Source organism: Notolabrus celidotus, chromosome 9 (genome assembly GCF_009762535.1).
Source record: "Notolabrus celidotus isolate fNotCel1 chromosome 9, fNotCel1.pri, whole genome shotgun sequence".
Lineage (NCBI taxonomy): Eukaryota > Metazoa > Chordata > Actinopteri > Labriformes > Labridae > Notolabrus > Notolabrus celidotus.
Window position 1 is genome coordinate 2298508 of NC_048280.1, and position 27610 is coordinate 2326117.

The 27610-nt window shown below is 39.7% G+C and overlaps 3 protein-coding genes across 3 annotated transcripts; 1 reads left to right on the forward strand and 2 right to left on the reverse strand.

Annotated features, from left to right (window-relative positions):
• Positions 1–505: 505 nt before the first annotated feature.
• Positions 506–10109, reverse strand: ercc6l (excision repair cross-complementation group 6-like). Its single transcript, XM_034691422.1, has 3 exons — positions 9894–10109; positions 8234–8278; positions 506–6044 (listed from the first exon to the last, which is right to left on the reverse strand). The coding sequence occupies exons 1-3, from the start codon at positions 9947–9949 to the stop codon at positions 2252–2254; spliced, it is 3894 nt and encodes a 1297-aa protein (XP_034547313.1). The 5' UTR covers positions 9950–10109; the 3' UTR covers positions 506–2251.
• Positions 10110–16888: 6779 nt separating this feature from the next.
• On the reverse strand, positions 16889–20083 carry sdhaf1 (succinate dehydrogenase complex assembly factor 1). The gene is made up of 2 exons (XM_034691866.1): positions 19884–20083; positions 16889–17706 (listed from the first exon to the last, which is right to left on the reverse strand). Exon 2 carries the CDS (start codon positions 17369–17371, stop codon positions 17123–17125), a length of 249 nt encoding a protein of 82 aa, XP_034547757.1. The 5' UTR covers positions 17372–17706; positions 19884–20083; the 3' UTR covers positions 16889–17122.
• Positions 20084–21284: 1201 nt separating this feature from the next.
• On the forward strand, positions 21285–27565 carry nudt18 (nudix (nucleoside diphosphate linked moiety X)-type motif 18). Its single transcript, XM_034692039.1, has 7 exons — positions 21285–21394; positions 23563–23735; positions 24141–24251; positions 24373–24475; positions 24575–24698; positions 24848–24972; positions 26999–27565. Exons 2-7 carry the CDS (start codon positions 23565–23567, stop codon positions 27379–27381), a joined length of 1017 nt encoding a protein of 338 aa, XP_034547930.1. The 5' UTR covers positions 21285–21394; positions 23563–23564; the 3' UTR covers positions 27382–27565.
• Positions 27566–27610: the final 45 nt, after the last annotated feature.

Here is a 27610-nt window from a genome sequence, read left to right on the forward strand (position 1 = left end):
TTAATCTTAATTTTGCATCTTTACTTATTTCTGAACTATTTCCCTTTGTTGTTTATTTTAATCCATTTTATTCTAACTGGTGTGAATTAGTCTCTTCTTCTATATCCATTTATGCTTTATGTTTAGTCATGATATATTACATTTTTATTATGTTTTTATTTTTTCAATCACTGTAAAGCACTTTGAATCACTTGATTTGTATGAACGGTTCTATATAAATAAAGCCTGAGTGATGAGTTTACTTTTAAAACAAACACTAGAACTGAATATTCCCAGCACTCTGATAATCCATATATTGTTTCATTCACTTTTCAGGGAAACTTTCCCAAACATTCATCGCTTCATTTTGAAAACTTTCACTATTCTATATCTCTGAAAATGAATCTTTTAGGAAACAAGATGTCACTGAAAATTTGCCACTGTTTTTGATAGATTAAATGTGGAAATTTAACACTGCATACTGAACAACCCCAGGTGAAGTCCAAACACATTAAAAGTCTGAAAATGCAAATGCAAAATATTTTACTGGTATAATTTCATTTGAAGTAACAAACATTATATACAAGTACACATTACCAAGGATTTGTTTTTAATAAACAGAGGAGGAAAAATAAAATCTGTTACTGTTTGACATAATGACTGAATGCAAACATGCTGATTTTATCCCCCAGAAGTGAAGTCAATATTCATCCAGCAGGTTTCCCCCTAACCCTGAACACGCTGAGTACATACAGCACAACACCTCCACCGGTATGTCATACCTGTGACCTTTATAAATGCACAACACAGAAATATAATACAGATTTTTAGCAGCAATGTTACACAAACTGAAAAGACAAACCACCAAGAATGTGATCTTCAGGGCATTTCATTCTGTCTCTTTGTTTCTAAATGCAATTAGTGCAAAGATTCAGGTTTGGGTGAGACTTCAACACACTATTAAATCAACTAGGTACTTAAACATTCATTTAAATGACAGGTAGATGCTTTTGAAGCAGAGTGAGAGAGTTAAAGGACAGAGTGTGTGTATTAGAACGATGATAATTAAAGCTCCTGTGAGGGGCTTTGGGGTCAGTTGTGCCACCCTTAAAAAACAGTTATATACAAAGTCCCTCTTCTTGTTGATGGTCTTGTTTGGTCCTGAAGAGGCATCAGTGTTCATTTCAAAAAGTTTCATTATCACCTAAAAACTCCTCACTGGAGCTTTAACGTGTTTCTTTGTTTCGTCAGAGTAAATCCACCATTTTTGCCCGGGCTTAAATGTCTTTTAGAGCTGCAAATATAAGTCAAATGCATAATTTATGAAGCAGCAGAATATTTATTTACACGCTTTCGGCTATTAAAAATTATAGTTTCATGTTAAATGCAATAAAAGTGGTGCATCTTGGTTTTAAAGCTCCTGTAAGGAATTTTAAGCCGGTTCTGAAACAGACTGAAATTAACAGTGAGTCCTCTTTATGTCCAAACTAGACCATCAGCAACAAGATTGATAACTTCTATATTGTAATTTGGTAAAATTGTAACCACTGCAAGCAGGTAGGTGTCGTCACGCTGACAAAACAAGCCTTTTTTTTTTTACACATTCCACATTTGTCCACAGGGGGCGCCAAAATCACCTCTGAAAGTCACTCACAGGAGCTTTAAGTAAGAAGTATTCCCTGTTTCTGAGTCATAAACTTTGTTTTGCTTTTTTCTAGACTGATGTGCGGAAAAAAAAAAAAACGGGGACTGTAACGATATGAATTAAAGATATTTTCTAGACCGAATTAAGATCCTAAAGGTTGAATCGTAAGGACGATGGTAATCTTCAGACCTCTGATCTACAGTCAGGTACATTTTATATTGTTCCATATCTTCTTTAAGAACAAACACCGTCAGCTTTAGTCTATTTAGGGAATGCTAGGTTGCTCGTACGCCAAACTAGCATTGTTTTTAGCACTTTTATTGCCAGCTGTTAGAGCTTTTTCTAGAAGCTTGTGTCTTAGTGCAGTCTTACTAAGCTGCTAGCATGGCTCAGACTCATGCTTTTTAAAGGCATTTTAAAGAACTAGTAACCAATGGGGTATGAGCTGAGAGAAAAAGACAGAAAAACAGAGTTTAAGATGACAGTCTGACAAGTTGTTGATCTTTGTGAGCACATGGGCCTCGTTGATCAGGTAGTTAGACTCTGATCCTTTCGTTTCTATGATATCTGCAGCCAGCTGGTGCTCCCTCCAGTTTGCAGTAGAAGTCTCTTTCTGGAACAGGATTGTTAACTTCTCTGGCTCAGCTGCCGGTACAGCTGGATGGTCATGAGCTGAATCTCTGGATCTCCGGGTTTGATGTCGATAGCTTTCAGGAAGAAGCCCAGGGCGTCGTCCAGCTTCCCTTTGCTGTAGTTCTCCTTCCCTCTGCTGACCAGGGAGTCGTAGCTCTCGTCCTCCACCTTCATGATGTTGACTCCTGTATCCGCGGTGCACTCGTCGATTCTCTCCGAGGAAGCTAGCTCGGCTTCGCTTGTCGACTCCTCCATGTTGCTGCTCGTTCCCTCCTCTGATTCGTCAACAGCGTCCCCTGACCGAGAGTCATCCTCCTCCTCTTCCTCTTCTTCCATCTCCTCCTCTTCCACCTCCTCCTCTCCCTCTGAGTTTAACGTCTCACCGACAGTCTCCTCCAGTTGAAGATCATCGTGAGTCGAGCCGATGATGTCGTCCTCTTCAGCTTCGTCAGAGTGGCTCTCTGAAAAATCATCCTCATCCCCAGAGTCTTCGTTTTGGTTCTCCATGTCCTCGATGATGGACTGGACGAGGGACCGGCGTGAGGCCACTGAGGTGTTCCCTCCAACGCTCTTTCTTGAGCGTAAAGGGGTGGAGGTGGAGCCGTTGGGCACTGATTTAGGCGTGGACGCTCCAAGAACCTGGAAGGAACTTTCAAGTCGACTGTTCATCTCCTTCCTCTCATCATCATCATCTTCTTCTTCACTGTCATAAATTACTGCTGCTTTCTTCTTCTTGGCGGGCACAATGGAATCATGCACTGACTCGTCCATTTCCGAGTCCGGGGCGTTGTTGAAGCTTTGCCTGAGTGCTTCTTTATGTTGTCTCTCAGAAAGGGATTTATTCACGTCAAAGCTGCCCTCCATTTTCAGCTGTGACAGCAGCTCCCTCTCCTCGGCTTCGGTCTCCTCCTGATGATCCTGGACGTCTTGGTCTGAGAACATGTCGCTGTCCTCCAGCTGTAAATTGAAGTTCCCTTCGAAGGACTCGAGTCCCGGGCTGGCTCTGGATGATGTGTTGGTTTTGAAACTGGTGTTGGACGCTTGCAGGATAGAGATTCTTTTGTTCTGCAGGGGTGTGACACGAGGAAGCCCCGCGTCCATCTTAGAGTCGGGTTTTGCGTGTGGGGTTCCGTTTGTCTGATCGTCTTCGGCTGTAACGAATGACTGACTGGAACCACTTGAAGCAACTTCCGTCTCAGACACAGCCGACTCCTCCATCGGCTCTTGAATTGAAGCCTCTGCCATGTGACCTTCTGCAGCATCACCGGCCTCAGACATCACTAAAGACTCTTCGATCACTTCTCCAGGAGGGCTGTCTGCTATTTCCAAGTAACTCCTCTCCTGTTTGACGGGCTGGCGGACTGGGGAGTTTAAGTCCTGATTGTTAGCACTGTCTTGGAGTTCTGCAGCAGCTTGTTGTTCAGTCATACTCTGATCTGCAGTCAGATCAATGACGTGCTCACTCAGATTTTTTGGGGTGTCCTCCTTGCCTGAACTGGACTGGTCCAAGTCTACCACAACAGGCGACCCGTTATAGTTGTTGTGATGTTGAGGAGAGGGAGGACTTGGTCTTGAGTTTCTCTGGTTCTTCTTATGAGACTGCTCTCTGTTGTTGTTCTCCGCTGGCTGTCTAAGCCAGGCAGGCTCTGTGCTGGACGCCATGTTCTCCGCCAGCTGCATCTGCAACTCTGACTCCGCCTTCATCAGCTCCTGGGCTTTCTGCACCCTCCCTTCGATGTAGTGAGCCTCTTCGTCTTCTGGGGTTTCTTCGTCGTGTTGCGTGTCGAGGGAGAACATGAGATCGTGGTCGGAGATCCCGAACATCTCCATGGAGTGCAGGTGGGCGATGTGCATGTCCAGTTCCGGGTCTGTGCGCCTGTGTCTGGAGTGCAGGGCCTGAAGCTGCAGCTGGGTGGAGGAGGAGTGCGTGTCCTGCAGAGTGAACAGCTCCTTCAGGTCCTGCTTGGTGAAGTACCGGAAAGGGTTCTTTTTGTCTCCGGTGTTCTGCCTGATGAGGGAGTCTTTGAAAACCTGCCGCCTGTAGATCTTCTCCTCCACTGTGCCGCAGGTGATCAGCCTGTAGATGACGACGTTCTCCGTCTGGCCGATGCGGTACGCCCGGTCGACAGCCTGGGCGTCTGTTGCCGGGTTCCAGCTGGGATCGTAAATCACGACTCTGTTCGCCGCCGTCAGCGTGATGCCGACTCCTCCGACCTGCGTGGTGAGGAGGAAGACGGAGTAACGTTTGTCCGTCTGGAACAGAGTGATGCGTCGCTCTCTTTCTGCGATCTGCGTTATGGTTCCATCCAGTCTCATTACCTTGAAGCCTCTGTTTCCCAGGATGCGTTCAAGGATGTCTAGAACCTTCCTGTAGTGAGCGAAGACGAGGGTGCGGTGGCCCTCTTGTCGGAGCTGTTCCAGGAGTGTAAACAGAAAGACAAGTTTCCCAGACTCGGCTATCAAGGTGTCGTCAGGGATGTTAGCGATGCTGTTGACGCCTGCCTCTGCTTCGTCGTTCTGCTGATGCTCGGGTGTGTTGTCCTCCAAGCCTAACTTGGATATGGCCGCAGCAGAGAGCAGTCTCGGGTGGTCGCAGAGTTTTTTGAGGATGGTTAACTCAGCTAGTGGTGATCTGGTCGTCATGAGCAGCTCCTTGATGTGGTCCAGAGAAAGGAACTGCCTGTAAATGTCCTCCTGAACAGAGCTCAGGTAAGTCCAGACGATCAGGTCATTCTTCCTTGTCAGCGTGGGCATAACTGCTCCAGTATCCTTTGGAGGGGGTTGGTCTTGGCTGTCCTTATCCTCTGAGTTTTCCTCCTTGCATGGATGTGTGCCGTTCATTTTTCTTTTCTGCACCTCCGCTTTGGTTCTGCGGAGGAAGTAGGGTTTGATTGTCGCCATCAGAGCCTCCGACATCCGAGACCCGAGAACCTTTTCTCCCGGAGTGGCGTCTTTCTCTCTGGCACGGGTGATCGGGTTCTCATACTCGGTTTTGAATGTCTTAGCCGTGCCGAGGAGAGTGCCCTGACACGCAAAGTCAAAGAGCGCCCACATTTCTTTCAGGTTGTTCTGGACTGGAGTTCCTGTGAGAAGAACTCGGTTTTTTGAGGGTATGGCGTAGGCACTCTTGGCTGTTTTGGTGGTGGTTGTTTTGATCTTGTGAGCCTCATCCAGGATCATGTAATCCCATGTGAACTCTCTACCATGGTATGAAGACAGCTGTTGCCAGTTGTTCATCAGCATGGTGTATGTCGTGATGATGACGCCACCTCTCCTTTGGACTTTCTCCAAATTCCTGGTCCTCTCTCCTTTGCTGGTCCCGTGAAACTCCTTGACCCTCATGCCAGGAGTCCATTTGGCGAACTCCTTGGTCCAGTTTGTGATGAGTGAAGTCGGCATGATCAACAGCGTGTTTTTGGCCAGTTCGTTGTCGTACATACCGGAGAGGAAGGATATCACCTGGATGGTTTTACCAAGGCCCATGTCGTCAGCCAGGATCCCACCTTTGAGTCCGTCTCTGTAGAGACCGTACATGAAGGCCACTCCGTCCCTCTGGTAATCGTAAAGCTTGTCGTATAACTCTTTGAACATCATTAGACCACTGTTGTTGACATTGACAAACTCTTCGTCCTCCTCCTCGGACTCATTCTGTGAAATCAGTTCTTCTATTTTCTTTATTCTGCTTTCAAGTTTTTGACTCTGGTGGATTTTGTACGCCCGTTTGAAGTACTCCAGCGCTTTGAACATGTCCCCCTGTCTGGCAACGTCTTTACCCTTTTGAATAAACCTGAAAGAGGAGAGAAGGACTTTAGAGTCAGAGAGTTAAATCACAGCAAAGGGGTCTAGACTGGAGTGGGGTTGCCAAGGGGACTTAACAAAGCTTGGACCAGCTCTTAGCTCTTAGTTATGCTGCTATAGGCTTAGACTGCCAGGGGAACTGACACACTGGGATCCTATCTTTCCCTCTCTCTCTGCCTGTCACTTACTTCGCTCATCGTACCTAAAGTCTCTAAAAAGTAGTATGGGAGGTAAGGCCTTAAGTTATCAGGAACCTCTACTTTGGGATCATGCACTAGTCAGGGTCTAGGAGGCAGACACCCTCTCTACTTTAAGAGTAGGCTTCAAACTTTCCTTTTTGATAAAGCTTATAGTTAGAGCTGGATCAGGCTTGGACTAGCTCTTAGTTTTGCTGCTATAGGCTTAGACTGACACACTGGGATCCTGTCTTTCCCTCTCTCTCCTCTCTCTGCCTGTCTCTCACTTTAACTCTTCCTGTCCCATTAAAGTTACTAACCATAGACCTTTCTGGAATCCCTGAGCTCCCTTGTCTCGTAGGTTCCTATCCGTCTCCCCACTATCACCTCTCTCTCTCTCTTCATCTCCCTCTATCCCTCTCTCCAACACGGTCTCAGCAGATGTGTGTCTAACATGAGTCTGGTCCTGCTGGAGGTTTCTGCCTGTTAAAGGAAGTTTGTCCTTGCCACTGTAACTTGCTAAATGCTGCAAAGTGCTCTGCTCATGGTGGATTAAGATGAGATCAGACTGAGTCCTGTCTTTAAGATGGGACTGGATCTGATCCTGTCTTGATGGTGGGTCTTTGTTAATAATAGAACATAGAGTACGGTCTAGACCTGCTCTGTTTGGAAAGAGTCTGAGGAGAACGTTTGTTGTCATTTGGCTCTATATGAATAAAGATTGATTGAAGTTGTTGCCAGAGCTCCATCTAGAGGTGTCCTGGATGTGGCCTTAATTGTCGTTCGTTGAGATTTATGAGATTTTTTCACATGCAGATTGAATAATCAGCTCTTCTTTTTTAGCCTCACTGCATTTGTTGACTTGTCTGATGTGATGCCTCGAAATTCTTGGAAAGTAAAGTGGTTTTAACGTCCCGTCTGGGTTCAGTGTGTTCCTCTCTCTGAGAGATAAGTGGATAATACAAAAGCTTCAAAGCTTGTTTCAATCCTGTGAAGCGCACTGTTTAAACAAGATGTGCCAGAGCTTGTGCTAAAGAGGGAATGTCACATGACGGATGATGTCAGTGGGGCTCTGATGGGAACATCAGAGGTTTTAAAGGAGGGGAGCATAAATATGAAATATAGCAATGCACCAAAACGAAACTTGATATCTTTAATCAGACTATGAAATAAATATTAACCCTGATATTTAGACACAGGAGCCCAAAAGATTAACTCTTCCAAGTTTTGTGTCTGCAAGTCTATCTTATACTGAAGCTGTTATCTCAAAGCTGAATGATATTGATAATTTTGTCCAATAACATTTCAGGCTTTTCTCCCTGTTTGTTAATTATGAGACTAAAAAATGATGCTGAGTTTCCTGAGTTTAAAGTTGTGTTTTTTTTGTTTTTTTTTAGCACAAACATAAAAGAAAACTCCTCTCTTCATTGCTCTCTGACGATGTTTCCTGTCATAACATGATAGTTTGAAATAGTCAGAGACTTTTCCATGTGGACTATTCTATATTCTACCAGTCAGGGTCTGGATGCAGACACCCCCTCTACTTTTAAGAGTAGGCTTCAAACTTTCCTTTTTGATGAAGCTTATAGTTAGAGCTGGATCAGGCTTGGACCAGGTCTTAGTTATGCTGCTATAGGCTTAGACTGACACACTAGGATCCTGTCTTTCCCTCTCTCTCCTCTCTCTGCCTGTCTCTCACTTTAACTCTTCCTGTCCCATTAAAGTTACTAACCATAGACCTTTCTGGAGTCCCTGAGCTCCCTTGTCTCGTAGGTTCCTCTGGATCTCTGCTGCTGTGGACGTGTCAGACTCCAGCTGATACACCTACTACTATCCATCTCACCACTATCATCTCTCTCTCTCTCTTTTTTTAAAGATATCTGGAAAAATGTGTTTTTGGATAAAGCCTCAGGTAACCTTTTTCCTTATAACCCCTGTCCTCCTGGTGACCCTTTCAGAAACAACTATAGTTACAGTGATTAAATGTACGAGTCTGAGTTACCTTTGGTAGGCTTCCATCTTTTCGTCTGTGTCCATGGTTAAAGACCTGTTGGAGCAACACAAAGGTTGGAAAGAAATTAACAATCATGCTACAAACATTCTTTAATGAGTTTTGAACTCATGACCTTCACTTTTATCGTGTATATTAAAAACCAGACTTGAAGACCATGAACCCCAAATGAGAGACTTTAACACCTTATCTACAACCCCACTCATACAAATCTGATTAAATCAATGAGGTAGTGTAAGCTGACTTTTTAAATCAAGTATCTAACGGATAAAAATGTTGAAGATCACAACTTTCATGTATGGACATAAAAATATGATTTTAATTTCTGGTTAGATTGTCAAGCTTCAATCAGGTTCTGATTTAAGTTGTGTTGTTTAGACTTTTATTATACATTTTTTCTCGCCTGTTTTGTTTTGATCAGAAAGAAAATGCTAAGCTGTATGACTTAAGATTCTTCAAAGGAGATGCACACGTTCAGGTTAGGTGTTTATATTACGGACGGGCATTTCAAGCAGAAACTGACAATTAATCGAATAGTCACCGCCCTGTTCTGCTGTGTGCCTCACTCTCTGTGCAGAGTTGTTGTAGACTTACATTATGCTAGTCTACACTTCACCTTAGCTTTGTTTATTCTTTCAAAGAAGGTATTCGCTGAACTTTTTGACAACTGACAGTCAGTGCAAATTTCTCTAGTTCTAGATCTCACAGAAACCTCACCTGTTTCACCTGGACCTGGACTTAATGCTTTCTTCTTCTTTGGGTTTTAATTGGCAGCTTGTCAAATAAATGGCAGCCCCTCTGTCTTTAGCTTATAGGAGGGGCAACAGTTACCATGTGCCAGTTTTATTTTATTTTCCTTTTTTTAAAATTACTATTATTTTTGTTTACTATTTTTTGTGAGTATTATAATTTTTATTTTAGTTCCCCTTTTTTATTATCTAAGTTTTGTTTTCTTTCTTTAATTCAATTTTTGTTTCCTTTCTTGATAATTGTTATTTTTATTTATTTATATTAGTTTCCCTCTTTATTATAATTATGATTCTTTTTATTTTACTTTCTCTTCCAATTATTATTTTAGTTTCGTTTTCTTTTTAAAATTCAATTTTTGATAATTATTATTTTTATTTATTCATTTTAGTTTCCCTTTTAAATATTATCATTACTTATTTGATTTTGTTTTGGTCCCTTTTTAGTTGTTTTTCTTTCTTTGTATCTTATTGTCACTATTTTTCTGCATTTTGTGTAAAAACTAATAAATTCAAAATCCTAAAAAAATAATTAACGACTAATCGAATATTCCAGATATATTTATATAAAATGATTCAACATAAAATAAGAAAATAAAATAAAAAAAACAATAGAAATAAATAAATAAAACCGTATTTTTTAAATAAATGTTAACACTAAGTTTAATACGTCATTATCTGCTGTTTAACAACCAGATCAGGTAGACTTCCACTATGTGAAGGTTATATATTGAACCATTTAAATCTTTGTAAACAGAAATCCTTACTGCCTCCATCTTTACCTGGACCGTGACTCTGCCATGGGACTCTGCTGTCACTCATGCTCACCACATTAGCACGTTAGCACAGTAGCATGTATGCTAGCTGCCGGCAGTTGAAGAAACAGAAGTTAAAGAAAAACTTACTTCTCCAGTTTCTCTGAAATCTCCGACACTCCGCCGTTCTGCTGAGAAACATCCATCCTGACGACGGAACCTTCTCCCCGGTAACACAGAGAGGACCTTATATTCACGTGAGTGGAGGTTTAGGACGAACAGATAGCTGCAGGAGGAAAGACTGGCTCTGACTGAACTCTGAGTGTTGTTGTGTTTGAACCGCCAGCTCTTCCCCCCGCCATTTTCTCCCTGCCAATCAGAGAGGACTGCGGAGCAACGTCACAGCCGGGCTGTCCAATCGGAACGCAAGATGGATTTAGTGGGCGGGACATAAGGGAAAGCACAACCAATGAGCGGCGCTGAGGCATGGAGGGAGAGGTTGCTGCCTACATGAGCTCATCAGGGACTTTTTATTTACAGTCTATGATCAGGGAATGTCACAAAGTGTACATATGGGAAAGTTCTTTATCCCAGAAGCTAGACCATATTAATGGGAAATGAACAATAATAAGTCAATACAGAAGGTTTATTTCCATTTAACCAGAGCGACATATAGTGACATTGTTGCGATAAGATTGGAGATACACTCCAAATGTCCCTTAGTCATATATATTTCAAATTAAGTGCATAACCTGGTTAAAAAAAAGGTCATGAGTCCAAATTCTCTTAAAGCTGCTGTTGGTAGGAATGGTGTAAAAAACATTACTTTTTTTTCTGCTGGGTTTGGAGAAAAGGTCATAATGTCCAACGGTACTCATCGGTAAGTGAAGTAATTTGAGACTATTGCAAAATCTCTGTTTTCCAATGCCTTTGTATCAAGCAATGTTATTATTCCCCTCGTTCCCGTTATGACGGACGAATCATAGCTAATCTCCAATCCTCCATTCTGGTTGGTTAAGGGGCGGCCCCTGCTACCTCCTCCGATCCGTTATGAGTCCGGCACTACCTTTACCGTGCACGCCGATCTGTGTTGGGGGGCTAAGAGGAAATCTGGTTGGGAGGCATAGTGTTGACATTCAAAGTCCCTCTCTCTGAAAATATGTTTACTCTGAGACTACCAACAGCAGCTTTAATCTATTAATTCAAAAAACTTGCACACATTTTGTTTTGCAGTCGTTTAACTCTGCTTCTCTGTGCTGTAAGAAAGAAAAATCACCCTGTTACAACACAAACTGATTTAGGGATTGAATCATAAATTATCCACTTTGTATATTTCGAAAGAGCACATTGTGAACACAGATTTTTCTTGGCTGATTCTTCCCTGAAAATGTCCCTGAAATGAAACCAACACCCACGCTTCACTGGGACACGCCCTGGCATGTCAAATCTGCCATGATCAACACTTATTCTCCTTTAAAGAAGGATATAGGGGATTTTGCAGTGGGAATGGACACATTCACAGACATAAATAGACTAAAAAAGACTGTTATTGGTGTATATTTTAAGTAGACTGCATGCATACTGCACTTCTTTGACTACAATATGTTGGTACTGTGGAATCTTGATTAATATCCTCTATTATAATCATGCATTTTCCTTAAATATAATCATGTTTTTCTTATTTTGCTCATGTGTTTTTCTTTTAGCAATTATATTCATATGTTTTCCATTTTATATGTTTTATTGAAGAAACCAGCAGATAGTAAGGCATAAGGCCAGAGATCGCACATCTCTGAATAAAGGTGAGACTGAGGTCAGAGCCCCAGCTTCTGCAAGATTCAATGTCGGTTCAGCTCAGAGGTGGTAAAATTCATCTATTCATAAGTTGTTTTGCAAAGATCAAAAAACCAATCCTAGCTTTATATTGCATTTGAAGGTAAGCAAAGGGGAATTTTTGGTAACTATGCCAAACGCTTTGTTAGATAAAAGAGCCGACGTACGCTTTTAAGAATTGTTGATATGTGCTTTTGATAACCACAAACGTCGTAAGATGAATAGGAATATGTGCAGACGTGTGCTTCCTCAAAATCTGTTGCTTCCTGAGTACTATATTCACCTGACATGACCTTATTCTCACCCTTGATTGCAACTCACCCACACCTGTTTTCCCCCCCTTCTTTTGTTCTTCCTTACATATGAACAACTGTGTTAAGGTCACACATACACATGTTTCCCCCCTCCCTTTCTCCTCCCTTATGTTTGAAGAACTATAAAGTATTGAGCATCTCTGTCATTTAGCAGAGAACTTCAGATGCTCTTGAGTATGCTGTAACTTCTCTCTCATGCTGCGTGAATAAACTTTGTGTGTAAACTTTGATATTGAATTCGAAGCCTCATTTCTGGTCACTGCTCCGCTGGACGATCGCCTCACGGCCGGGTCACCCCACCACAGTACTCTGACTTAAAATCACAGTTATCAGAGATTTGACCTGCAAGTCTGACTTCTCAATGTCCAGGAACTGTTTTTTCTGCCAAGATTTTCCTACCTCACGGTCATATTACATACCCATATCTATTTATTATTTATTGCTTTATCTGTCATTACCATCCATAATCACACCGTCAACCTGTCACTACTTCATATTTTTTTAATATTGCCTGTAATTACTGCTATTTAATCTAAATTCCATTTGTAACATTGTATATATCTAAATTGTATTCTATCTTTATTTATTTATTTTTATTTTTACTTGTTTTATTTTATTTTATTTTAACTTATTGAAATTTCTTCTTGATTGTACTTATGTCTGGGTTGCTTTAACAACTGAATTTCCCCCCCGGGGATCAATAAAGTAATATCTCATCTTACCTGTTTATAACAGTCAGAATCTAATTGTTGTAATACTGCTGCAATACCAGGCAGCGCCACAGTGAACCTTCCAGGATGCAAGTGAGAAAGTGAGGGAGGATCTTTATCTCTGAGCAGCTCTGCATCTTTTCACACACTTCAGTCTGAGGTGGATCACTTCTGTTTAACGAAACAGCACAGTGGTGTTCTGTGTGTTTACGTAACATTTTATTTTGAAGAGTCATGGAGGATGAAGTTAACAAACCGCTTCAGGGCGATGATACAGGAAAATAGCAGACATCACAGTTTCCTCAATCTCATGCCAGCAAGTTCAAACGTTTCCAAGACTTCAAGGGTTTTTTTTTTTTTAAGCTGAGAAGAGACTCAGCTGTTTTTCAAAACGACTTCCTCTTCAAACCCCCCGAGGTCCCATGCAGGGTTTCCTCTCCTGATGGAAAGTTTACAGACTTCTGATGAAAGCTGTGACTTTATAGTTAACCATAAAGACATAAAATAATCACACACATATAAAGTCATATATAAGGTTTAAAATTATAACACAGTTTGAGTTGTAAGGATATAAAATCATTTCTTATTGGTAGAGACATTAAAACATTCATTCAGAGCAGAGGAGTCCTCTCCAGAGCTTGGATTTGAGCGGCGAAGAGCAGAACTCTCTTCTCCACCTCGGCGTTGATCTCAGCCTGCGAGGCCCGGGGGTGGTCTTTGATGAACTGTGAGATACTCAGGATGCAGTTTCTCTGAGGGGACACACACACAAACACACATGAGTCTGAATGTCCTACAAGCTTGACCGTACTCTTATTAGTTCAAGTCAGATCATAAATTAATAAAAAGTAAATTACCACAGCGTATGAATACTCTCAATGGAGACTATATGTACCTATTGATGCACTGTGTTCATCACTTTATGTTATTTGAATGATTTTTACATACTGATGAGTACACTGGTCTCCCCACTATCACATCCCTCTCTCCAACACGGTCTCAGCAGATGTGTGTCTAACATGAGTCTGGTCCTGCTGGAGGTTTCTGCCTGTTAAAGGAAGTTTGTCCTTGCCACTGTAACTTGCTAAATGCTGCAAAGTGCTCTGCTCATGGTGGATTAAGATGAGATCAGACTGAGTCCTGGATCAGCGGACAGTCCTAACTGTGTATCTAAGCTACGAGTATCTACTCCAATGAAAGTAAAATGAAGAAATGATGGTAAAAAGCTTATTTTATTGACTCAGAAATATCACATTCTTAAATTAGACTCAAATGCTCCAATTTTCTTGTTTTCTTAAAAATAACCGTTCAATAAAATCTACTTTTGAAAACCCTCTCAAGAACATTTACGTTTAATTTCTTCCTAATCATATGTTGATTTAATCTTTTTTTCCCTGACAATATTATAACCATAAAACTGAAGTCTTTCTGCTGTTATCTGGTTCTACTTTTATCTGTAAGGTAAAATCCTGACTCATCAGGTCTCTGCTGAATGCCTGACTGAGATACCTTGTAGGCGTCCACTTGGTCCTGTCCGCTGATCCGGTTCAGCAGCTCTTTGGCAACCTTAACGCCTGTCACTGCCGTCAAAATCTGTCGGTCCTCGTCAGTCTGTGAGGACAGCCAGCGCAGCAGCGCCATCTACAGGAGGGAGGGAGATATTATGAGATATTTAAAGTCGTGTTTATGAACTTTTCCCTTAATTCATGCCATCTTCTGATAGAGCCTCATTTTTCAGGCTGGTCTGAGGATCAGATCTGAGTCTTTAGAACATCTTTTACTGGTCTGTAGATTTAGTATCTACCCACTGTCCACATATCTTTAGGACCTGCTCTGCTGTCCAACTCAAATCTAAAGCCAGCCGAGCCATGTGGTCTTATTTAAGTCTCTCTCTCAATTGTGCCCGTCTGATCAGAGATACAATTTGTCTTCTGGTACTTTAACGCAACAAAACCGCTTTTACTTTTTACTCAATCATCAACCGAAAGACGAAGGAGCGATAGAGCTCAGGATGAAGAGCTGATAGAGCTCAGGATGAAGAGCTGATAGAGCTCAGGATGAAGAGCTGATAGAGCTCAGGATGAAGAGCTGATAGAGCTCAGGATGAAGAGCTGATAGAGCTCAGGATGAAGAGCTGATAGAGCTCAGGATGACAGCTCTTAAAAAATGGATCTCAAGTTAGTTTCTAAAAAGCTCTTTTTTTCCCTTAACCTTCAGCAGCCTCTCTTTGCTAGTTTGATACAAAGAAAGGGGACAATTTGGATCTACGCAGGACATCACACCAACTCACATAGACAGCATCCTTCCTGTGAAATAAAGACTACAACAACTTATGTTAGACAGATCTCACCACCTTTAATTAAAAGTTTATTCTATTCTTGATACTGATTCCAATCCTGGGTGTAATCCATATTTACAAACACATACTCTCCCTACTTTCCTAACAAATATATACTTTTCTTTTCTTTTCTTTTTACCATTTTTTTAAACATTAACCCTTCTTATTAACCCTTATGTTTTGTTTTTAATTGTATCTAGATGTTCTGTTCTACAGTAACACTTTGTCTTTGTTTGAGTTTTTGAATATTAGGAGCTCCACTCGACAAGCCTGTCGGGGTTATTTTGGCCCCTTTGGACATTTCATGTCACTAAAGTTAGCGGTTAGTTTTATTATTGAATTTATCTGTTGTATCCTGGCTCTTGTTGTGAGCAGAAAAAAATCTTAAAGGCGGATTTTCAACATTTAAGCAAGGCACTTTTTGTTATAATGCAGGATTCATACATAGAGCAATTTAAAGTACTTTACAAAGTTAAAAACAAGAGATAAGTAACTATTAAGAGAAATAAAATTAATGTAATTATGAGCAGAAACAGGACATTCAATTTAAAAATATTTAAAGGACCCTTAATTTGAGCCATAAGTGAAGTGATACGTTTTAAACTTCTTAAATCCACATTGACATTTATTCACAAATGTCTCATAATAAATACAGTACTTATAGAATTCATAATTAAGTTAAGAAATAAACATTTTATACTTTTTAGGACATATTTAACAGAAACGGCCTTGTTTGATTTCCACTAAATCACTGTAGAATAACCATAAAGGTCTGCTTTATTTTAAATTGTACAGTATTGATAAGATTTAGTGTCTAAATGAATCACCTCCCTTGTTTTATAAATGTTCTTACCTGCTGGAATAACTGTGCGTTGGTCATCTCTCCCCCTGAGGTCAACGAACCCGACATGACGGAAAAACAACAAAAAGACACAAATAACGGAGAAAAACTGGAAACAGAGAGAACTTATGAAGAAAACTAAACCTTAAAGGTCTATTCTCAACGAAGGATTGCAGCTAAATTATCCTTTTCTAGGAAATAACACGAAAAGAGGAGAGTCTCTCGATTTGAGGATGTCAAGCGTTTTACTTCCTGTTTACATTCATTCTTCTTCGTTGGTGCTTTATCGGGTACTTCCGGTGTTGGTCGTGTTTAGAACACTGCTGCCTCTAGCGGTGGTAGAAATACACTGATAAACAATTATTCTGTTACAATTTATATTAAAAAAACAACAATTAAGATGAAGCTTGAAGAAAAGTACAAACATTTATTTATAAATATTACTATTTTTTATATTCTCATCACTTATTTGTATTGATAATCCTGAAAGCTATTTCCCCATTGATCCAAAGAAACCAGTATTTTTTTGCATTTTTTGTCCTCTTCATATGTAACTATATTGATCTTCCATGTTTAGTCCACATTGCTATTTATATTATTTCCTGTAAAATGATTTACTGTTGCTTACTAACTATTTAAGACTATTTTTACCATTCTATTGTTTTTCATTGTGTTTAAATATTTGAATTATATTGTAGATAGATAGATAGATAGATAGATAGATAGATAGATAGATAGATAGATAGATAGATAGATAGATAGATAGATAGATAGATAGATAGATAGATAGATAGATCTTTATTTGTCCTTTCTTAAGAAATGTGTTGTCACAGTCTGTACAAGAATACATACATAAAACATAAAGATGAGCAATAAGCAAGTTGTAGTATGTCTCTTAACTGACCATGTTGTATTTGTAAAACCTTAAATAAATAATAAAGATAAACACCTTTCAAAGAAACCTATAACTGTCAAACGTACAACATGATGTTTCAAAGTTTACGACACAGTTTGGTTTACGTCTGTTTAATACCTGCAGACCTGGTGATGCTTAAACCTGAATGCATGATGTTGTGATCGTGCAGTGTAATAAATACTCTCCACATCACTGAGTTTATTGAAGTTAATTTATTTTGAAAGTCTAAACAGTCACAATGAACATTTTCACTTTGCTGTACTTCAGCTGATTTAACATGTTACTTTATGATCACATCAGCTCCTTCCACACTGAGTACTGCCGTCCCCACTAAACATGAGCGCAGCATCTCAGCACCAGTGACCGAGTCTTTGTGAGGTATATGTCGGAGTAGTTCAGGGTCCCATGATGTCATAGAGGTCAGAGGTCAGCTCTTCTCTTCAGGTTTGGAGAAGGACCCGAGCTGTTTGGTGTTGACGTCCTTCAGCTGGTCCAGCTGCCTCTGTGCTCGTCGGAACAGGTACTCGATGTGCATCACGTCCGTCTTCTTGATCTGAGCGTTCTGTCTGAACTCGTCTCGGATTCGAGGGATGAAGCCCGGTTTGTCCTGACCCGCCCGCAGGAACTGACGATACAGAGACAGGATCTGGATCTGCAGCTTACTGTGCCGAACCATCGCACAAACTCTGCCTCACTGACTCTTCTTAAACAGACACAACAAACGCCAGGTCGGAAGGAGAGTATCTTCAGCTGCAGTTCCTCTAGTGTCCACTAGATGCTGCTGTGGTAGGAGTCTGATTTTAGTAAGTCAAACAGGGAAAGCTTGAACATCCCTCTGTAAATATAAGGTTTTGGCAAAACAGGGTCAGCTCACAGACCGCTGTTCCTCTCTGGGTTTGTCTGATCTCACTTTCAGGCAAAACGACTCATGCCTGTCCAACGCAGGGTGTGCAGGAGGAGCTCCGATTTCCTGGTTTTCAAGCACTGAGTTGTTGTGGATGGACGGAGGACCTGCAGGAGAAGAGGACACACCGAGTTCAGATGATGCAAATATATGCTTTACATATGTATTTAGTATAGACTGTTTAAAACATGGACGTAGTATCAGTGATGTCACCCACTGGTTTCTGAGGCCTACTGATGGAGGTCGCCATATTGGAAATAATGACTCAACCTAAATCCCAAAACTCATAACCTAAGTATTGTCAAAACTAATAAGTTATAAAATGATAAAAGCGAATCTGATAAATAAGAAGGAGCAAGGCCATTAAGAGATTTAAAAACCAATAAAATAATTTTAAAGGTGACATATCATGCAAAATGGACTTTTTAATGGTTCTCTACCTGAAATACGTGTCCCTGTCTACAAACCCCCCGAGAATGAAAAGAATCCATTCTGCCCCTGTTCTGATTTCTCCACCTTTCTGTAAATGTGTGTGAAACCAGCCGTTTCAGACTTCCGTGTTTTTGTTACGTCACAACAATATCCGGTCTGTCACGGAGTCAGAGCTCGGAGCTTGTTCAGCCCATAGACTGTATAAAATAATACTGAATCCCCTCCTCCGTTTTTCATTACCTGCACAAATGTGTGCTAACAAGGAGCTTAGGAGGGAGGCATGCTAGTTGTAGGCTGTCTAAATAAACACAAAGGTCGGTTTTACTCCCCACGTCTGCAGATTTGAAAATCTAGTGGATGATTTTTATTTGTCATGGATAAGTGCTAGCGCTAGTTAGCATAGCTACATAGCTACATGTTCATAGCTGTGTACCAAGACACACGTCGACATACTGACAAATAAAACAACAAGAAACACTAAATCTGTGACCAGTGGTTCAGAAAGGTCCTGCTGCCTTTCTGGCAGAGGTCGGTTTTACTCCACATGTCTGCAGATTTGAAGATCTAGTGGATTATTTTTATTTGTCATGGATAAGTGCTAGAGCTAATTAGCATAGCCACATAGCTACATGTTCATAGCTGTAGCTGTAGCTGTGTACCAAGACACAGGTCGACATACTGACAAATAAAACAACAAGAAACACTAAATCTGTGACCAATGGTTCAGAAAGGTCCTGCTGCAGGCGCCTCTCCGTCAGGATCAGATTCTGGATCAGATTCAGAGGGTTGAAGTAACGTGATCTCTGAGCGGCCGTGTATATTCAGCCAACATGTAAACATTAGATCAACGTGCTGGAGAGCCGAGGCACATCCACTTCCTGAGGGGGCGTGGTCAGAGAGAAAACAGACTGTTCTGAGGAGGACTGAAGAAGAGGGTTTTTCAGGCAGACCAAAATCTGATTTTAAAGTGTTTTTTTGAGCATAAACTTTAAAGACATGTTTTGGGGACCTCTTAGACCAATATATATTGATGAAAAAAGCCTGATATGTCACCTTTAAAATCTAAGAGATACTGGGAGCCAATGCAGAGACTTTAAAATGGGTGTAATGTGGGCTCTCTTTCTGGTCTTTGTCAGCATTCTAGCTGCTGAGTTTTGGAGCAGCTGAAGCTGAGACATGTTCAAATGAGCTATTAAAAGCAAAATCTTTTTTGAACCAGGCTGTAAACATGTTTATTTCTGCTGCAAAGATTGTCTTTTTAGAATGGGTGTGTATGTGACTTCCGGGACTTTTGGGACTAACCTCAAGTGGACACTTTGGGAACTGCAGTTTTTTTTGCACTTTCTCATTGGCTTGATTCTTTTATACCTGAGGTTGCCTGTTGGCATTTAAAGTTACTGTTGTGAATGAAAATATTTTTGTTAACTGCAACAAGAAGAAAGACGAAGCTTTTCAATGAAACGACGACTAAATGTGTAACGTGTTTATAAAATAACTAAAGTAAGATACAAATAAAGTGACAGTCTTTAGTTTGCATTGTAAGTAATTAGATGACTGCACTGCTGCTGTTGTGTCACACTAACTGATGCATAACCTTAATGATTTGTATTTAGTAGGTGGTAATGATTGTCCACCTTGACACTCCTCTCCTCTCTCACAGGGTATGTGTTGAGTAGTGGCAGATGCTGTGGTGATAATACAGTTAAAGTGTATGTGACTCACAAAACAGCTGTATATGTAGTAAAACACATGCACAGTGAGGCACCTGTTAACATTTAGAAACCTGTAAACCAAACACAAGGATAGTAATGTTAGCTTCATTAGTGAACTGGTTTATGAAACCTTAGCTTACCTGTTTCTGATTCAAACTCTTCCCGCCGTTTGTTTCTGTCAGCCAATCATAACTCAGGGATTAAAGAGTAATTTAAAACTGCGTTACATGCTTTCTTCATCCTTAAAGCGGTGTTAGCTCCTTTAAACAGCCTCTGTCTGTCTGACCTTACTTCATGTTACAACACCGGGTACAAACAACGGACTACAAAACACACACTTCCGGTATTGAATTTCAAAATAAAACACCATAGGCTCTTCAAGGAAGATGAGAGTGAATGAACATGGTTGAACATGCTACCAATACATTCTCTATCTTCGAAATATTGATAACCACAGTACGCATGATCAGTAACAACCCAACATAAAACAATAAGTTATTGTTTTAAGCTTAAAACGGTCAAATATTAAAGGTTTCTTCTCATGTATGCCAACACAGAAGAATACAACATATTTAATAAATTACCTGATTTTGTTTAATGGTATTTCGAAATACACTTCCGGCATTATAAATAAAAGCAGTCACTATTTCAGTCCATGAAACGTTTTTATTTGTGTGTAATGTGACTATTAAATTATTAAATTGTTGTTATTGTTGTAATTTCCACTTGTATTTTTGAATGTTGTAAGGTTATGCAGTTAACAGTAGAGTTCAGAATTTGTTCTCATTTTCATTTTGTTTTAACATTTGGCCTTTAATTTTTTGTAAGTATTAAATGTGGGCTCTTTAGTTTAGATTTTTTTTTTCTCTTGAGAATGATTCGTTTTAATTCAGTTTGTACCAAATGTATGTGTTTCTCTTAATTTTCATTTTATCTTGGCTGGATTCAAAATAATGTGAAATAACATGTTTTTGATTGAAACTCTTTGAACTGTATTTTAAATATTTATTTATATATTAAAATTGTCAAATACGTGGTAACTTATCCTAAAACAGCACATTCTTACCTATGATTCAGGCTTGGTTATTACCTTTTAAGTTCTGTATATCCAATAAGATTAAAGAAATACATGTCAAAGTTTTGCACACCATTTATCCATCTAATTTACTTCTATCCAAATTCTCAGATATTGAGCAGAACTGTACTTTTTGTAATGACGAACCAGAATCTCTTCAACATCTCTTTTATAATTGTACATATTCCACTACTCTGTGGTCCCAAATGAGAGGATATTTGATGCGCAAAACTTCTTAGAATTCTATGATTGATAAGGTAAGGCTGTTATAATGTATTTTAAACATGTTAAGACATGGAATTTATTGTGAATATAGTGTTTGTTATTGTATTGCTTACCATGCTCAATAAAAAAAAGAAAAGTTTATGATTCTTACCTGCCAAGCACTTGCCCCTCTGAGTTACATACTGTCTATCCATCACATATCCATAAAGCCTTATTTTGAAAACCTCGAACCGGAAGAGAAAGCACGCTTCCGGTTGAGGTTGTCGGTGTCAAATGTCAAAACAAAGCAGCAGCAGTCAGAGCCTCAGAGCTGACTGATGGAAACATAACAAGGCTCTTTATCACAGAAAGGTGAGGGATTTTAATTATTTTAATTTTGCCGATTGTTTGTTAAAATATTTAACCTTTGAAGTTTGAGAAGAAAGGAGAATAAAATAAAGAAATGAGAGGTTCTGAAGACTTTAGCTAAGGTTAGCTTCTGTCAGAGTCCTCCTGTGACGACTTCATCTTATTAACTAAAGCATGTCAGCTCAGACACCAAGGGAGTCTCAGGAATAATGATAAAAATTAACATTTTATTATTTCACAAGGTTTATTATTACTGTAGAAAAATAATAGAATGAGGTGACTTACTGTAGCACAGGAAATAAAGAATCAAGCAGCTTAAAGGCACTATGAGGAGTTTTTAACTGGCTGAGAAACAGACTGAAAGTAACACTGATGCCTCTTTATGACCCTCAAAAGCAAACAAGACCATCCACAACAACACTGATACCTTCTCTGTTGTCATTTTAATGTCTAAAACTGCTCTGAGGGGGTAGGTGTCAGACCAGATGATTGAAATCTCACTTTAGAAACACCCTTTTTTGGCTGTTTTCATTGCAAATAATGACATTGTAAGATAAGTCTGAATGTTAAAAGACAACAGGATGAGGTTATTGTCTGAAGACACTTATTTTGCATGTACAGGACAAGAGATAAGAGGTATCACTTAGTCCACAGGGGGGCGCCAGAATCGATACAAGCTAAAAGTTCCTCACAGCAGCTTTAATTAAATTTTATTTGTAAATTAAAAGAAAAAAATACAACAAAAAAATCTGTTTTAATTACAGGGAATGAAAATACATCTTTTAAATCTCTTCTTAAAACCCATTTTTACAGACTAGCTTTTATGTGACTTTATCTTTCTAACCGCTTTTACTTTTATTTCATTATTAATTTTAGTTTTTATCCAACTAATTCACTGTCTTAAATTGTATTAGATTATTTTATTTGATTGTTTTAACTTATTATTATTATTTTTATTTTATTATTTTAATGTTCCTCATTCATCCTTTGCACTTTTTCTAATTTTCCCGATGTGATGTCGTCCTTTTACTCTGAAAACCTCTTTTATTGCCCTTTTAATTCTTTTATTTACTTCCCCATTTTAATTTGTTTTTATTTATGTATTTATCTTTATCTGTTTACCCTGAAAAACCTCTCAACAGTGATTTACTGGTCTATTGTCACACCACTCCATACTGTTTAATTGACGTGTATTCCCTTTAACCTCCTGCGTTGCATTCTGTTTTGCATTGATCACATTTTCTCCTCCCTGTCTGTCAATTTGTTTACTCTGCTATTGAACTACGCTTTGTTTGTCAAAGCACTTTGTAAACATTTGTTTTTAAAGGTGCTACATAAATAAAGTTATTATTATTATTATTATTATTATTATTATACACCACGAGACACAGTACAAAAAAAATTACAAATATATGTTGGCTCTTCCCTGAGAGTTATTGCACATGTTTTTTTTTCACATCTGTTCTTGCACATTGACAATTCGCACAGCTTTTATTGCACATTTTGTTGTGCATTGTTATTATTGCACACTGTAATTTCATAGCACAGTAGTCAACTTGGAGAACATGAATAAATGCATTTAGAGGGAATACAGCTATTTGTAGTGAAATTACATTTATTAGTGTGTAATTAAGCGGTTATAAGAACTATTGAGTAATGTAAGAGCCAATTCCTTAGTTTGTATTCATACTTATTTGTTAAAATATATTTTGGTAATTTCTATACGTGTGTGTGTGTGCTGGGTGTGTTAACTAGTGACTGTGATCCCTGCAGGTCGGAGGGCTTAAGAGCAAAGTGCTTCAGCCCAGTGGAGTGGCTGACTGAGTCATACAGTCTTCAGACCTTGCAGACCTTACCGATAGTCTTGGTTGTCTTGTGTTCCTCTTTTGGGCTTTTACTAAAGTCATACATTAACACAGTTTTATTTTTAGTTTATCTTCTTTGAGCAGTTGACAAAAAAACGTCCATTCTTTATTTTTGAACTGCATCCACACAAAAGGTCACTGTGGACACTACAAGTAATAAAATCTGCTTATTTGTCAAGGTCTGAGACAGAAATAGGACAAAAACAACTGGAACTGAATTCAGTTGATTTCACGTTTGTTGTAATCTGTTGGACATGTAGTTTTCAGTAATAGAAGTGTACTCTTTGTGTGTTTCTCTCCCTGCAGACATGGAGGTGACGGAGGAGGAGCGTCGACAGGTGGAGGAGCAGGTGGAGAGGATGCTGAGCGGTCAGGGGTCGGATGTCACGTTGTGCGACACGGGCATGGAGGCGAGCAAACCTGCAACTCTGAGGAAGAACGTCACCTACATCGTCGCTGCCGTCATCTTCAACGATAAGGTGCTGACTCACCTGTGTCTGAGAGAGGGACGGAGGGTTTAGTTCAGCTTGGTCTTTTTAATTTATTCACGTCAGGGATCATGTGCAAAATACATCCATCTAGAAAGAGGACATCAGATAGTGAATTTTATACACCTGATGGTATTGCATCATTAAATTCTGTGTCACATTTATGTCCAAGTAACTTCCTTTTTATTATTCACTGTTTCCCCGCTTGCTTCCAGGTGTTTAGAAGTTTAACTGCATGATATAGAAGTTGTAGTAAGCCTTTAATGTCTCCAGAGGGAGCTGTGTGAAGTCTGATAGAGGTGCAGTTGCATGCTGGGTAATGGAGTTCAGCTTCTGAGTAATGCTGAGAGACCGATTTAGCATTTAGCTGTGTCTGATGCATGTGTCTTGTTGCAGGAGGAGGTGCTGATGGTGCAGGAGGCGAAGCAGGACTGTTATAAGCAGTGGTATCTCCCTGCAGGGAGGATGGAGGTGGGGGAGAGCCTGGTGGAGGCGCTGAAGAGGGAGGTGAGACATGCAAATACACACACACACACACACACACACACACACACACACACACACACACACACACACACACACACACACACACAGACCTGTCTGGAGTTAGAGCTCTGTTTTCCTGCAGGTGAAGGAGGAGGCCGGCCTTGAGTGTGAGGCAATCACCCTGCTGTTGATCCAGGAGCAGGGACCGCAGTGGATCCGCTTCATCTTCCTGGCCAAGGTCACAGGTCAGACGTCAAACAGAAATCACACGTTTTTTGTTCTTCCTGTCCTACAAGAACATCCATGTTTTAGTTAAAGCTTTATTTCCCCACACTGTGACTCAGGTGGGACTTTAAAGACCCTGACAGCAGCAGATCAGGAGTCTCTTCAGGCGTCCTGGTGGGACAGACAGTCTGCTCTGTCTCTGAGAGGACGAGACATCCTCCGACTCATCGAATGCGGACTCAAGTACGACGTCAAACTCTCCTAGACTTTACAAACACATTTTTATAAAACCACACCTTGCTTAAAGCAACATAGTCCAAGCTTCCTGTTTATAGAGAGAGTGTGGAGATACATGTTATAACTGGCTCTCCTCGCTGTGCTGCTGCTTTCAGGTACCGTCAGGAACCCTGGCACCCCGTCACTCTACCCATAGACATGAGTTGCCGTCATGTGTTGCAGAGACTCCTCCTGGTCTTTAATCACAATGACGAGAAGATCTGGGTCCTGGTCATCAAAGGTGACTGACAGCTCACCAGATGTGAACTGAAACTCCTCAGGCTCTTAGAGTTATGCATAAATGATACCATACAACATCACATGAGTTAGAGAAAAGGTGTTTGCTTTCATTGTTCTTTCAACCTTTATTTCCATCTGTAAGTCCTCCCCGTCCCTCCTGTCACTCAGAGTGCTGTAAATGTCTCCAGACTTCATCCTGATGAACTTGTGGGAGACTGTAATACCAATCAATGCTGTGCTCGCATGCTATGGATTTACTCGCTCATAATACATACTTTGGCTATTTCCTCTTCTTCTTTTAAAATCAGCAGAAAATCGATGTCCTGCTACTTTTGTTAAACAAACTTGAAACAGCCTGGAATCATTCAGGTCCCACTGTTTTAACTGCTGTGTCCATCAGGGAATCTGTTGAAGTAAAAATATCAGTGCACTCAATGAAATATGTTCAGTGAACTTATTTCAGCTAATAAGAGTGAAAACCCTCCAGTACAGGACTATGTCAAGAGGAAAGACTAGTCCTACATATAGACAAATATTATGGAAGAGGATCAGGGTCAGTGAAAAAATATATATTTGAAGGTAAGGCTAGTAAAAAAAATTAAAATCTCTAAGAATTCTGACTTTAATCTAGAATTCCGACTTTAATCTTAGAATTCCGACTTTAATCTAGAATTCAGACTTTAATCTCAGAATTCCGACTTTAATCTAGAATTCCGACTTTAATCTAGAATTCAGACTTTAATCTAGAATTCAGACTTTAATCTAGAATTCAGACTTTAATCTTAGAATTCTGACTTTAATCTTAGAATTCTGACTTTAATCTTAGAATTCCGACTTTAATCTTAGAATTCTGACTTTAATCTTAGAATTCCGACTTTAATCTAGAATTCCGACTTTAATCTAGAATTCCAACTTTAATCTTAGAATTCTGACTTTAATCTAGAATTCTGACTTTAATCTAGATTTCCGACTTTAATCTTAAAATTCTGACTTTAATCTCAGAATTCAGACTTTAATCTAGAAATCTGACTTTAATCTCAAAATTCTGACTTTAATCTCAGAATTCTGACTTTAATCTAGAATTCTAACATTTATCTTAAAATTCTGACTTTAATCTCAGAATTCTGACTTTAATCTCAGAATTCAGACTTTAATCTAGAAATCTGACTTTAATCTCAAAATTCTGACTTTAATCTAGAATTTTAACATTAATCTCAGAATTCTGACTTTAATCAAGAATTCTAACATTAATCTCTAAATTCTGACTTTAATCTCAGAATTCTGACTTTAATCTCAGAATTCAGACTTTAATCTAGAAATCTGACTTTAATCTCAAAATTCTGACTTTAATCTAGAATTTTAACATTAATCTCAGAATTCTGACTTTAATCAAGAATTCTAACATTAATCTCTAAATTCTGACTTTAATCTCAGAATTCTGACTTTAATCTCAGAATTCAGACTTTAATCTAGAAATCTGACTTTAATCTCAAAATTCTGACTTTAATCTAGAATTTTAACATTAATCTCAGAATTCTGACTTTAATCAAGAATTCTAACATTAATCTCTAAATTCTGACTTTAATCTCAGAATTCTGACTTTAATCTCAGAATTCTGACTTTAATCTCAGAATTCAGACTTTAATCTAGAAATCTGACTTTAATCTCAGAATTCTGACTTTAATCTAGAATTTTAACATTAATCTCAGAATTCTGACTTTAATCAAGAATTCTAACATTAATCTCTAAATTCTGTGGAATTCTGAAAATTAATTTACTGGCCTAACCTCGACAATCACATTTTTTAAGTGGCCTTAATCCTCTCCTGAAAAATCTGGTTATTTTATTTGACATTTTCCTGTTGGACATTTTGTCGGTTGAACTCTTGGTGTCGGTGACTGTTTCTTCTAAGAACCCTTTAACAGATGAGAACAGAAACAAACCTCCTCTATGCTTCTCTTTGTGTTTAATTACCTGTGAAGACTCATAAATTGACCGCCTCTCCCTCCCTCCTCTCCGTCCTGCAGCTCCAGTCTTCCACCTCCCCACGGCGGCCGCAGTAAAGACCCACGCAGTGACCTGGGCGGCCAACATGGTGGTGCAGGAAGCCATGCCGACGGCGTACTACGACTATGACGTCAACACGCTGGGTCTCTTCAGCCTGCAGCACAACGGCCGGCAGCACGGGAAAACAGACGGGGTGTGTTTCAACACGCTGGTGGCTCTGGTGCCCGATCACGTCCAACGCAACGAGGATGGAGAGAAGGTGGAGTGGAAGGGGACAGGACGGCCTCCACCTGTAGAGAACTCTCGATACGTGTGGTGTGAAGTCCAGAAACAAACACTGAAAGAGAAACTGCTAGAAATGACCAAAAACACCTCGATTCTACCGGTCCACAGCCTCTACTGAGCAAAACATGTCCCTGCATCAGTCACCTGATGGATTCAACACGAAGACTCTAATTATAACAAGATCACACTAACTGTTGGAATCATGTAAAGAGATTTTATTCTGAGAGTTATTCATTATGTTGTAAGAGTTTAAGAGTGAACACAGAGCAATAAATCTTAATATTTGAATGTTTTTCTTTAAATAATTCTGTTTTAAATGAACTCTTAAACATCCTCGCTCTCTGTCA

Coding starts and splice junctions, on each gene's coding strand:
- ercc6l (XM_034691422.1), bottom strand. CDS start 9,949: ATGGATGTTTCTCAGCAGAACGGCGGAGTGTCGGAGATTTCAGAGAAA. Junction 8,279..9,893: donor ATTTCAGAGAAACTGGAGAA/GTAAGTTTTTCT, acceptor TTGCTCCAACAG/GTCTTTAACCATGGACACAG. Junction 6,045..8,233: donor AAGATGGAAGCCTACCAAAG/GTAACTCAGACT, acceptor CTCCTCTTTCAG/GTTTATTCAAAAGGGTAAAG.
- sdhaf1 (XM_034691866.1), bottom strand. CDS start 17,371: ATGGTTCGGCACAGTAAGCTGCAGATCCAGATCCTGTCTCTGTATCGT.
- nudt18 (XM_034692039.1), top strand. CDS start 23,565: ATGGAGGTGACGGAGGAGGAGCGTCGACAGGTGGAGGAGCAGGTGGAG. Junction 23,736..24,140: donor CCGTCATCTTCAACGATAAG/GTGCTGACTCAC, acceptor GTCTTGTTGCAG/GAGGAGGTGCTGATGGTGCA. Junction 24,476..24,574: donor CTTCCTGGCCAAGGTCACAG/GTCAGACGTCAA, acceptor ACTGTGACTCAG/GTGGGACTTTAAAGACCCTG.